The sequence below is a fragment of the Apium graveolens genome, unplaced genomic scaffold (assembly GCF_009905375.1).
Source record: "Apium graveolens cultivar Ventura unplaced genomic scaffold, ASM990537v1 ctg7919, whole genome shotgun sequence".
Classification (NCBI taxonomy): domain Eukaryota; kingdom Viridiplantae; phylum Streptophyta; class Magnoliopsida; order Apiales; family Apiaceae; genus Apium; species Apium graveolens.
The window spans coordinates 84,765-98,715 of NW_027420738.1; the positions used below are offsets into that span (position 1 = coordinate 84,765).

Below are 13,951 nucleotides of genomic sequence, written 5' to 3' on the forward strand. Positions count from 1 at the left end.
CAAAAGTCAAACATTATATAATAAAAAAGAGATAATTACTTCTTAATAATGGTGTTCCCCTACATTTACAACAAATATACCAATCAAAACACTCCAAACTTCATAAGTTTTATTGTTTAGCATGTGCTCATGGGCACACACTAGACAAACCCTTTATAATATAAAGGGTTGATAACCCCTGAGAAGCACGGACCGAGATCAAAATATTAATATTAAATGATTATAAAATTAATTTTAAATTATAATTAAAATAAATAATAAATAAAAGTACACTTAAAAAGAGGTGTCACTTAATAAAGGCTATTATTGTGAATCAATAATATGCCAAATATTCTTATTTTTAATCCATAATATCTCGAATAATATTGAATTTGAACATAACAAAGCATAGTAAACTTGGTCCAGTTTAAGAATCTGGAGATGTTGGGAACAAGGGAAGCAACTGTGGTTGAGGCTTGCTAGCAGTAGCAGGTGGACTAGGATACAAATAAAAACCTTTATTGGCCATAGCTATCTCCTCTGGTATAGAAGGCGGCACTGATGTTCCTGGACTTGGACTCCCTCGTGCCAAAACCGTGTCCAATGTTGACACAGGCGAGACATTTATCACTCTCTTTCGTGGTGCAAACGCAGACTCAGTTAACCCATTTTGGTTCAATTGTAGTTGGAGGTTTCTAGCGTGTTCTTGGAGTTTGAACGATGGTCTTACTGCACCAACGTTAACAGGGTTGTGCCTTGCATTGAAATGTGGAGAAGTAGTGATGGGGAGCTTCTCGACTGCTGGTCTGGCTCCTGTTAATTTCTGGACCACATCACGAAAGTTTGATGGGTCAACATGAACACGAATGGCATTTTCTAGTTGCAGTGATTTGTTATTGTTTGGTTTGGGAGAGGAAGAGGAACTAGAAGAAGCCATGATAGAGATTGAAAGAGAAAGAGAGTGTTGAAAATGATACACTTAGTTGATAAAACTACTTTGAATGCAATGAGACTCTAAAAGTTTATTTCAACTCCTGAAGAGAGACCATCTTAAAAAATGAATTAGTTGCATACTCGAGCCAATATAAGCCATAATGAATTAAGTAAGACTTTAAGACTTTTGTGTGGTGATGACGATCTACAGTAATCGTTAAGGAACTGAATTTGGAAATATAAGGCAGTGCAGCTGGAAAGCTTGTACTCAAAGGTCATTATTTGCATGTATTGCTTAACTTTTTTTCTTATCTGTAGGCATCTCCTTAACTTTCAATTTTGTACCGCTTAGATATGTACTGTTTTCATTCGTAACGTATAAGTATTTATTTTAGAGATAAAGATTTATTATAAAATTAGAGAATTTGATGGCTTTGGGAAGAAGTTAGGTAGTGAGGTGATTTATGTTAACTAGTTACATGGTATTGAAATTTGAGTTAAATTATTTTTTAGATAATTGCAAAATACTAAGAAAATTGATTTATTAATATACTAATTTTTTGTTTTAATTGATTTAATCAATATAATGTTATAATATATTGTTACATGATTATAAATTTTCATAGGTGAGATCTATATATATATGTTATTATTATAAACTTAAACTAATGGATAGAGGAGATGTAGGTGTTTGTGTAAAATAATATAGTTAATTTCAGTTGTTTTTAAATATTTGAACGTGCTAAATTTTAGTTTTGAATGACATTATTAGATTATAAACAATTAAAATTTGATTTTCCAATTTAGAAAATTTTGGATAACAAAATTTTGATCAAATTTATGTTACATATAATACATTATTTACATAATTTCGGATTTTCAAAATATAATATAAGAAACTATCTATAATATAATAATAGTAATAAAAAGTGACCCAAATGTCCCGAAATTCTTTTGCCTTTTAGTTTGCATCTATAAATGAAATTGACATGCATTAACAGACAGTCTGCATGCCAAGACTTTCCGCATTTTTCAGTTAATAATTTACTACCATATAATCCGTGTCATGCACGGCCTAATTATAACTTATATTATTTATATAATAATTTTTGTAAAAATAAAAAATATAAAAGATATTTAAATAAAATATAATAATTATGTATTACTGATTTTAATGAAGTACATAGTTATTAAATTTTGGATATTTAAAATATTAAGTTTTAGAATATTGTTCATACTGAATATAAAGATTCCCGTATATTTATTTTTAAAATTTAATAATACCATTACATATCAATACTATATTATTAAAATCAAAAGATATCAAAAATGTGACATGACTATTCATATTTTAATACTTACACCATAAATTCTTTATTTTATAACTAAAATTTTAGTGTAGAAATCCTAAATTCAATTTTTCTTTTTACTTCGAAAACATCCATTTTTTAGTTATTGTTGTTTGTTAAACATAAGGAATCCTATTTCAACATAATGAATCCTATTTCATAATGAAAGTTTTGTGGTTTTTCAATTTCATGTATTTTTAATTTAATTTTTAAATATAGTATTATATTTTTCTGATGTGTATTAATTATTAAGAATTAATTGATTATGAGATTATTTGGTATGCGACTCAAGATTATTATAATTTGAATTAATTTTAGAAGAGTTAAAGATGCATTTTTTTCTTATTTTTAATATTAATAATGTTTTTGAAAGTGGTGTTAACAATTTTTAGGAAGCTATAAAGAAATAACCAATCATAACTATTACACTTAAAATAACATTTTTAATGAAAAATGATAAGTCGTTAGACGGTTTTTTGGACCAAGTTTTGCTTATAATAGTATAATATAAATATATAGATTGATATTATTGTTTTTAAAATATTATTTTTGATTTCATTTGATCCGTTAGGTTAACATATTCCTAAAATTATGTTAATATCTTCCAAAATAAAGTTTAAATAAAATAATTTTATTAAAAAAATAAATAAACTATCTAATATAACTACAAATTCTATGCGGGGAATAAAGAGAATAAAGTATCTAATAAATAATATTCAATTTGAACATAACAAAGCATAGTAAACTTGGTCCAGTTTAAGAATCCGGAGATGTTGGGAACAAGGGAAGCAACTGGGGTTGAGGCTTGCTAGCAGTAGCCGGTGGACTAGGATACAAATAAAAGCCTTTATTTGCCATAGCTATCTCCTCCACTGGCAGACTCGGGTAACCCATTTTGGTTCAACTGTAGTTGGAGGTTTCTAGCCCGTTCTTGGAGTTTGAACGGTGGTCTTACTGGACCAACGTTAACAGGGTTGTGCCTTGCATTGAAATGTGGAGAAGTAGTGATGGGGAGCTTCTCGACTGCTGGTCTGGCTCCTGTTAATTTCTGGACCACATCACGAAAGTTTGATGGGTCAACATGAACACGAATGGCGTTTTCTAGTTGCTGTGATTTGTTATTGTTTGGTTTGGGAGAGTAACAGGAACTAGAAGAAGCCATGATAGAGATTGAAAGAGAGAGTGTTAAAAATGATACAGTTAGTTGAATGCAATCAGACTCTAAAAGTTTATTTGATCGCTTGAAGAGATGCCAATATAAGCCATAGTGAAGTAAGACTTTTGTGTGGTGATGAGAATCTACAGTAATAAGGAACTGAATTTGGAAATATAAAGCAGTGCAGCTGGAAAGGTCGGACTGTCATTTCTAACATTTTTTCTTATTTCTAGGTATCTGTTTAACTCTCAATTTTGTACTTACTGATTTTTGTACCAAATTATTTGTATGTATTTGCTTTATACGATGGTTTTCATCTGTAACGTATAATGTATTTATTTTAGAGATAAAGATTATTATAAAATTTGAGAATTTGATGGCTTATGGAACAGGGTAGGTAGTGAGAGAGAGGTGATTGATGTTAACTATTAGAAATATGGTATAGTTAGTTAATTTTTTTAATTTTTTTTGCATGTATAGAATTTCTTTTATAAGACTTGGTATGAATTGAATTTTGACTTAAATTATTATATAAGATAATTGGAAAATACTAGGAAAATTGATTTTTTATGTACTATTTTTGTTTTAATTACAATATACTATTATACCATTATTTTTTCATAGATAGCACAAGAGAACTATATATAATGTTATTATTATAAACTTAAATTGATGGATAGAGGAGATGGAGGTGACTGTGGTTGTGTAAAAATATAGTTAATTTGAGTTGTTTTTAACTATTTGTATGTACTAGATTTTAGTTTTAAATGACATTATTAGATTATAAACAATTAGAATTTGATTTTCCAAGTTAAATACTCCCTTCATCCTAAATTTGTTGTGACTTTTAGGCATATTTTAATGTGTAATGATTGTATACCTTGATTATTTTTAACACTACAAGAAAAACGACATTTTCCTACCAAGCAAATGAAACAAGAAATACTTGGTAGGAAATGGTAGAGCATTTCCTACCAACCCGTAAACCGGTAGCAATTGCTCTAGGTGGGGCCCAGATTGTGTACACGTAAGCACCAAAACCTACCAATATTGGTGGGAAACTCAAAACCTACCAATTTTGGTAGGTTTTGACCAAAACTTGATACCGAAATGGTCCCATCAACCAGCCCTCACTTATTTTATTGATTAAACTTTTTTATGAAAAAAGAAATAATATCTTCAATCTGAGATCATTTCCTACCAAGTTTGGTGGGAAAGTGTTTCCTACCAAGATTGGTAGGTTTTGGTAGAATTTTATTGTGAAAATAACCCCACCGACCACATCAGCATGCCACATATTATTAAGAATATATAACATTTTTCTGAATTATAAAAAAATATTAATAATTCAGGTCATTTCCTACCAATATTGGTAGAAAAAGGACATCTGGCCATGAAAAGCATTTCCTACCATATTGGGAGGAAAAGGCCTGAAATTATTAATATTTTAAAAATGGACCCACCACCTTTTTAGTTTTGTTTTGGGTGGTGTTAATAGAATGAAGATAAGATGAAAATTTAGGAAGAAGAAGAGAAAGATAAGAAAGAAGAAGAAGAAGGAGAAAAGGGAGAAGTTTGTTTTTCTTCAAGAATCACTTTCATTATAAAGGTATAATTTGATCTCATTGTTCTTTATTTCAATATTGTAAGTTTTTTTTGTTCTATGTTAGTTAGGATGATATTGTGTATGTTGTATGTATAATTTGTATATGCTTTATAATTGAAGAGAAAAAATGTGAAGTTAAATTGAAATGGTGCTTGTTAATATTGTAGATGGTGAGAAAGATGTTATAATTTGTATGTTAATAATTTATATATGCTTGAAATGTAAACAATTCCAAAAAGTTAAGTTAAATTGAAATATAGTTTTGTTGATATTGTAGATGTCAAATGTAAACCGTGGTTGGATATCACATCGTATGAAAAGTGATCGCATTACGTTAACGGATGAGTATAAAAATGGTGTGGACGAATTTTTAGTTTCGGCAAAAAAGTTTGGGTTGACAAAAGATAAGACGTTGTGTCCTTGTAAGAATTGTGGGAATGGTCATTGAAAAAATTTAGATACCATAAAGTTTCACTTGTATGCTTCCCGATTTTTTGAATCATATACCGTGTGGACTTTACATGGTGAGAAAGAGCCAACAATGGAATCTCGACGGACACGTCATCGTAAATGACATGCACCACCAATTGTGGAACCACCGGTGTATATGTTTGGGTTGTTACGAGATAGTTCGGGCAAGATTTTATAGCTTCAATGATACGAGGTGTAGTAATAGTAGTAGTATGAATGATACTGAAGAATCTCCAAATTTTGATGATTCTCAATTTTACACCGATGCCAATGAGTCGGGAGCTCCTATTTATCCCGGTAACAAAAATTATACAAAACTCTTTCACTACGAGATTGTTACATTTCAAAGACGTATCTCATTGTAGTGAGAAATCATTTAATTTACTACTTGATATTATTGGGAAAGTGTTGCCACGAGATCATAAGCTACCGGTTTCTTATTATGCAATGAAGAAAAAAGGTAAAAAATTGAAGTTGGGATATGAAAAAATTGATGTGTGTGCAAATAATTGTATGTTATTTTCATGGGAAAAATGGAAGGAAAATACCAAAGAAGGTGTTAAGACATTTTCCGCTAATTCCCTATTTACAACGATTATACATGTCGGAGCATACGGCTAAATATATGACTTGGCACAAGAATAGAGAAATAAAATAGGGAGAGCTAAGTCACCCCTCGGATGGAGATGATTGAAAAAATTTTGACAAGCGATACCCATCTTTTGCTAAGGAGTTTTGTAATGTTCGACTTGGATTGTCGAGTGTTGGTTTCAATCCATTTGGAAATTCCGGAAATAATATATACACATTGTGGCCGGTTGTAGTGGTCGTCTATAATCTACCTCCATCTATGTGTATGAAAAGACCGTTCATGTTTATGACACTACTAATTCCCGGTCCGGATAATCCGAAAAAAATCTCAATGTGTTTCTAAGGCCCCTTATGAATGAATTATTTATTTTATGGCAAAGCGGGGTTAAAACTTATGATCAACATTTGAAAACAAATTTCATCATGAAGGCGGCAATTATGTGGACAATTAGTGATTTTCCCGCTTTAGGTATGCTTAGTGGTTGGTCAACAAAAGGGAAGATGGGATGCCCGGTTTGTATTGGAAATGTACAAGGTTTCTAACTTAAGAATTGCGGAAAATGTTGTTTCTATGGAACGTATCGAACATTTTTGGATAAAAATGATCCGATGCGAAAGAAAAATAAAAAATATACTACAACGGAACTTAAGGTGTTTGATGGTCATACCAAGGGTGAGAAATTACTATCTTCTTTATTGCAAATAGATTTCGCTCCACCCGGAAACACTTTTAGTAAATTCAAGCCTAGGGGCTATGGGGTAGATCATCATTGGACCCACTTTTTAATGTTTTGGGAACTACCGTATTGGGCATCTCATGATATACGATATTGTATTGATGTTATGCATACCGAGAAGAATGTGTTTGAGAATATATTTACACAATTATAAATGATCGTATCGAGACTAAAGATAAAAAAAAATCAAGAGCGGATTGCAAATATCTAGATGTACGACGTGATTTGTGGATCGATGAAAAGGGGATCATGCCTAAAGCACCTTACACAATTACTAGAACTCAACTCCGGCTTTTGTGTAATTGGATCTCTAAACTTAAACTTCCCGATGGATGTGTCTCGAATATATCCCGTTGTATCAAATGGGATACTTTAAGAATTACCGGTTTTAAATCGCATGATTGTCATATTTTCATACAAAAGTTAATGCCAATTGCTTTTCGTGAATTTTTACCATCTATATTCTTAAAGCTATCACCGCTCTCTCAAATATTTTCCTTGATATTTGCTCGTCCGTTTACTACGCGAAGATTTGGATGTCTTGGAAAAACATGTAATGAGGACAATGTGTGTGCTCGAAACGGTCATTCCACTGGCTTTATTTGACATTATGGGACACTTACTTGTACACTTGATTGAAGAATGTAGACTCGGAGGACTGGTTTACTATTATTGGATGTACCCTTTTGAGCGATTGTTGAAGCATATGAAAGATAAGGCCGGCAATTGAGCACGGGTGGAAGGTTCAATTGCGGAGAGATATGTTGAGGAAGAAATGATCAATTTTTCTTCATTTTACATTCGCTCCTCCATAAACACGGTTCATAATACCGCACGTCGGAATGAAGTTGTGGTTAAAGCACAAGAAGAAAATATTTTAGAAGTTTTTAGATATCCTCTTCAAACTATTGGAAAGCACGTTGTTGGGTATTAAAATAAAAGTGATTTGATGATTTCAGAATATTATGTGCTACTAAATATGCCGGAAGTTCAACCGTACATTCGGTAATTTACTACATGTGTTTTGTAATTAAATGTTAATTTACTACATGTGTTTGTATAGTGTCATATATAATTTACTAATCACTTTTGTGTTTCAGGGAATTTGATGCCCACATACGTGCGAATGATCCACATATATCAAATGAAAGATTGGAGTCGCTCCAAAAATCCGAATTTAAGCCTTGGTTTAGAGAAAAGGTACTTTCATTAATCCACATATTATATGGTATATTTGATATAAAAATATCTAATATAATACATATTTTTATCGTGTATAGGTTGAAAATAGTGTAAACTATGACCTTTTCAAACATTTGATTGATGGACCGGTATGCAATATTTTCTCTTTTCAAGATTGTTTGGTTAATGGATATAAGTTTCATGTTAATGATGGGGTTTTTGTTAAAGGCACTTTTCACTATGATGTCTTGTTAATTACTATGGTCAAATAGAAGAAATTATTAAGCTTACCTATGGAGAAGTAAATTTATTTATTTATTTAGATGTCATTGGTTTGATAGTGTTGGAAATGGTGTTCGGGTTGATAAAAATCGTGTTGTGACTATTGATGTGAAATCAAGGTTGAAGTCGAATGAAATATTTATTTTGGCTAGTCAAGCAATTCAAGTATACTATGCTCCTAGTGTATTGAATCCTCGGAGCAATTTGTATACCGTTGTGAATTGTAAAAATCGTCCTATTGATGAAACTACCAATGAATCAATGAAGAGGCTTTTCAAGAGAATGTATCAAATGCGTCCTCATCGTCCTTTTTCATTGATTTCGCACAATACGATCCCATTCGAATTGATTGAACTCAAAATATGGAAGAAGAGAGAGAAGAAGAGAAGAAGATGAAGAATTACAAGAAAGAGAAGAAGAAGAGAAGAAGAAAAAAGAGGAAGGAAGAAGAAGAAGAAGAGAAGAAGAAGAGAAGCAAAGAAAGAAGAAAAGAGAAGAAGAGAAGAGAAGCAGAAGAAGAAGAGAAGAAAAAGAAAGAAGAGAGAAGAAGAGAAAGAAGAAGAGAAGAGAAGAGAAAAGCAGAAGAGGAAGAAGAGGAAGAAGGGAAGAAGAGAAGAAAGAAGAGGAAGAAGAGGAAGAGGAAGAAGAGAAGAAGAGGAAGAAGAGGAAGAAGAAGAAGAAGAAGAACGAAGAATTGAAGAAGAAGAAGAAACCGATGTTTTTGAAGATATGATTGATATGTATTTTGAAATTTAATTGTACTAGTAATGAATTTTAATGGTGAATTTTCTACATTTTTTATATTGGTAAATTTTCTACATTCTCTATATTTAAAATATTGTTAAATTTTCTGGTTGTAAATAACATCTAGTAGGAAATAACCTCTAGTAGGAAATAACTGGTTGGAAATAACCTCTAGTAGGAAATAACTGGTTGGAAATAACATTTGGTAGGAAATATGTGGTAGAAAATGCCGGTTCCCAACCTCTATTTTAAAACCTACTAAAAACGACATATTTCTAACCAATAATTTCCTACCAAAACTAGTAGGAAACGACTACCACCTATTTCCCACCAATATTGGTAGGAAATGTGAGAAAACTATTACGAAAAGAAAATATTAAATATGAAAATGGTTCGATAAATTAAAACTTTTCAAGTGAAATGTTATTTTAATGTGAAATAAAACTAGGAAAAAAATTTGGGTAAGAAAATAAAAATGACTAAGAAAATCGTTTAGAAAATGGAACGTCGAGATTGTTCGAAGATTGAGTTAGGTTTTCAACTCAAAGTGTCGGGGATGGTTAGACATTTGGATTTTTTTTAATAATTCAACTTTACGGATGATTAGATATATGAGTTTTATACATGTAGTCGAAATATAGAATTTTTAAAAATTAAGCTATTAAGTTTATAATAGATCTATAGAAAAAAAATACAAGAAAAATATTTTTTTTGTACTGTTCGCCCATGGTTTGTCACATTTCCGTTGATCAAACTATAAACATGAACATTTATTCATTTTAATAGTGAAACTCTAAAAGTTAGTTGATTACACTTATAGTCCCGTATTTTATTTGTTTTTTGGATAATTATAATTATTGCGAAAAGAAAATATTAAATATGAAAATGAATCGATAAATTAAAACTTTTCAAGTGAAATGTCATTTTATTGTGAAATAAAACTAGGAAAAAAATTTGGGTAAGAAAACAATTATGACTAAGAAAATCGTTTAGAAACGTCGAGATTGTTCGAAGATTGAGTTAGGTTTTTAACTCAAAGTGTCGAGGATGTTGAGGATTACACACTTGTATTTTTTTTTTAATAATCCAACCTTAAGGATGATTAGATACATTAATTTTATACATGTTGTCGAAATATTGAATTTTAAAAATTAAGCTATTATTTTTATAATAGATCTATAAAACAAACTTTTAATTCCTACCAAAATTGGTAGGTTTGCCCAAAAAAGTTGTTTGTCCTTTCCTACTAGGGTATTTCCTACCAAGTGTAGTCTGAAATAACCTAAAACTGGTAGGAAAAGGCAACACCTGAAAATAATAATTAAATTATTATTTTTAATAATCTCATAAAATATTTGATTTTAAATAAAAATTATCCAATTTTTTTTAACTAAGATATACTTGTTTGTGCCAATTTTTTCAGAAAAACCATTTTGGCTCAATGGCTAGTATTGTAAATGATTCTGTGGGGAGTGATTTCGAATCCCACCTCATTTTTTTGGCATTTCCGTCACATTTTTGGCGAAAAAATTGAATTTACCGCGCATGTCAAAACCCACCAGTTTTGGGATCAAAACCTACCAAAATTGGTAGGTTCTGATCAAACAATAAAATATTAAAAAATTAATTCGGGATTAAACACATATACCCTACTAAGATTATTCTTTCATTTCGAGCAGCCACATTTCTTCACCATACTCTCTCTCTCTGTTTACCCTACCAGTTCATCATATCTTCTTATCTCTTCGTCATCTCTTCATCATTCCATCTATTCGCGATAAGCTTTCTTCATCTATTCATTTCTTCGTCTATTCGTTTATATTTTACCTTTGTTATTATTCGTTTTTTTTCGATTTTATATGATTATGTGTGTATATGATCATATGTATGCATTATTGTGTATTGGGTATTGGGTATTATGGATTAGATGTTTATTGTGTTTGGGGTGTTAACTTTTGAAATTTTAAAGAGTATGGGTGTTAACCGGGGATTTTAGGCTAGATATTGAGGCTTTTGGGCAATATGCATGCAATATTTATGGGTTGTGTTTATAGCATTTTACTATGGGTTGTGCTTAAATGTGATTTTAAGTCCATCAAAATTGATTTTTGATGAAACTATGTTTTGACTATGGGTTTTTCAGTCATTTTTTACTAAACTATGTGCTTAAATATGTATTTTGATGTTTTTTATGTTTATTTAAGTTTACGTATTAAGTTTTAGGTATACGTATGATGTTGTAGTGGATTAGTATTGTAATATGCAATGGATTCACATACACATGTGTACTAGATATATAGTTGTAAAATAGTGTGGTTTGGTCGATAGTGTGTGTTGGTCGGTCGACAAAATGTGTGCGTAGTGTGTGTCTGTTGCTATGCCACAGACATATATGTTGAAGCTTAGTCCGTTAGGGTTGAAGCTTAGGAAGAGCCTAGTCATATATGTTGGCATTTGGATATTTATAATTAATTTGAAATTGTTCAAAATTTCATTAGGTCAAGTTAAGTAAATGCAATGATATACTACTACATCTGTTGTCTTGAAGTATGGTTTTATGTAGGATTAGAGTTGGGCTCCGGCCATTTCAACTTTATAAGTTAAGCTTTGTAAACTATAATCAAGAAAATATATAATTGACACTTCCAGACTGCTAAAATATAGGAAAATCCCACTGATTCATGCAGAGTTTTGTCTAGTCTGATAAGATAAATGCGCAGTTAGTTCTCAGATCAATGAAAATTATGAAATCAAAGCTAATTAGTTAAGAGTAAACACCTGAATCTTTTTGTGTAACTTAATTAATTATGTTTAATATTAATCATGAGCACTCATAAACCTATATTATTGGTTCTTAAACAAAAAGATAATGCATTAAGTTATATGTTTAATGCATATCATCCATGAGAATTAACTAGCTAGGTCACTTAAGCATTTTAATATTATTTTTTACAGGGTTATTGAAAAGGTTTTCCAGGATAAGATTCCGGTGACATCTGCAAAGAAAAGCAAAAAAGTTCCAGTGAATAAGAATGGAAAGATCGCTAAGTCTAAGAAAAATGCGAGTTCACGCAAAGGAAAAGGCAAAGGCAAAGTGACGGCAACATCAAAGGAAAAGGTCAAAGCTTTAGCGATATCACAGTCTTATCCCCGGGGGAAGACAAGGGCATAATTGGTTGAGTGGATGGGTCCAAGAAAGCGAGCAAACTCCCGTGGACTCTTTGGTTCCACCTCCAGTAAAGCCGACTCGTATTGATATTTCAAATGGAGTGTAAGTCTAAATTTATAGACTGTTGCATTTTATTCTTTACTACTTTACCTAACTTTAATATATATCCAATTAGTAACGATTATTATTTTTGTAGCATAATGCATGATGAAGCAAAAAAGACAATTCTGGGCATTGTTCACGGGTTCTGGCCAGTGGGAGCTTACACGTGGACTGATATCAATGATAAGTATCCTAAATGGGTTGAGAAAGTTATTACTGAACTCTATGTAAGTATCCATCTTCTTGAATTTGATTTACTTTAAAATACACATGTACTTTTAATTGATAGTTAGTTGTTTGCTACTGTGTTTGTGTTTTTGTTTGCTCCAAGATTTGGCAATTAAATCAGAATGAAGAGGTAAAGGCTCCTCTGTTTCAGTAGTAGTATTACTAAAAAGATTGATGGTGTTAGGGTTTGATTGGGGGAGAATATATATATATAATTAAGATTAAGATGACATGATGGTTGATTTTGAAAATGGTAAAAATATTATCATGGTGTCAGTAAAAGGCAGAGGAGGTTAAGTTATTTTTTGATTGTGTGATGGTTGTGAAAGATATACTTGGGATAATTTTTGGAGTAATGTCAGATTTGTAGTCTACAACCAACTCTGTAGATTTACCACTCATCATGTCTCTCTGCTAGATTTTATATTTTCATCCGTTACCTTTTTGTTTTCCAATTTTAGATAGGAAGCATCTAATATAAGAGTATTATTTTAGGACAAAATTGGTTTCTCAACTTTTTGATTTTTATTTTATTATTAGACTATAGGTAATTGCTAATTTAAATGTTTTAAGAGGAAAAGGTTATGTTAAAAGGTGGCATTACATACTTATTTAAACATTTTATTTTGTTTACTATGATCATTTGCATGTAATTTCTGCACTATTGAACAACTTATGTTTATATAAATTGCAGAAATATTTCAGACATGAGAAGGGTCAAAGTCGTAAGTAGGCTTATAGGACTATAACTGGGCATCTCAAGGCATGATTAAGCGAACAGTGCATGAAGAAAACGAGCGAGTTTATGCAAATTCCGAGAAGTTAAAAAAAGCTGCTGGAAGTTAAACCTTCCTACTTCAGTGATCTGGTATGGGAAGGGATGGTTCTTTCTTGGAGTCGGATGAACACAAGCTATGATAATCTAGTAAATAGAACTTGGATTTAGAATCTTGTTTATTAATTATTATCTTTATGCATCTATATGTTAGATTTTAACTGAGGAAAAGAATGGCGTTATGCCAACTCGCCTTGAAGTATGGGATAAAACACACACTCACAAGGAAACGGATGCTGATGGCATGCCAATTTACACAACTGAGGCTGCAAAGGAAATTGCGGTATGAAATTAAAATTGGATAATTTGTTTTATATAACTTATTAGAAGTAAATGACAATATATCTGAGTTTTAACGAGTTTGATTATGCATTTATATGTTGAAATACAAGTTAGGTTTTCTATGCATATTAGAATTCATAATGCTGGATTTTGCATAAACTCACTGTTCTCACTGTGTAGCCAAATCTTGTGAACTCCAGAACTTTATTAGACTTTGCCCTATACAGTTTATATAAGCAATTAACGTCCCACGTATTTACTGGTATTTCTTTTTGGATTTTTTTTTAATTAGCCGAATAGATGAT

General features: G+C 31.1%; 1 protein-coding gene across 1 annotated transcript; it reads right to left on the reverse strand.

Annotated features, from left to right (window-relative positions):
• Window positions 1-406: 406 nt before the first annotated feature.
• Window positions 407-916, reverse strand: LOC141704480 (VQ motif-containing protein 11-like). Its single transcript, XM_074507728.1, has one exon. The coding sequence runs from the start codon at window positions 914-916 to the stop codon at window positions 407-409; it is 510 nt and encodes a 169-aa protein (XP_074363829.1).
• Between the last annotated feature and the right edge of the window lie 13,035 nt (window positions 917-13,951).

What these genes read in the sequence shown, in the direction of transcription:
- LOC141704480 (XM_074507728.1), bottom strand. Translation starts at nt 916, where the DNA reads ATGGCTTCTTCTAGTTCCTCTTCCTCTCCCAAACCAAACAATAACAAA.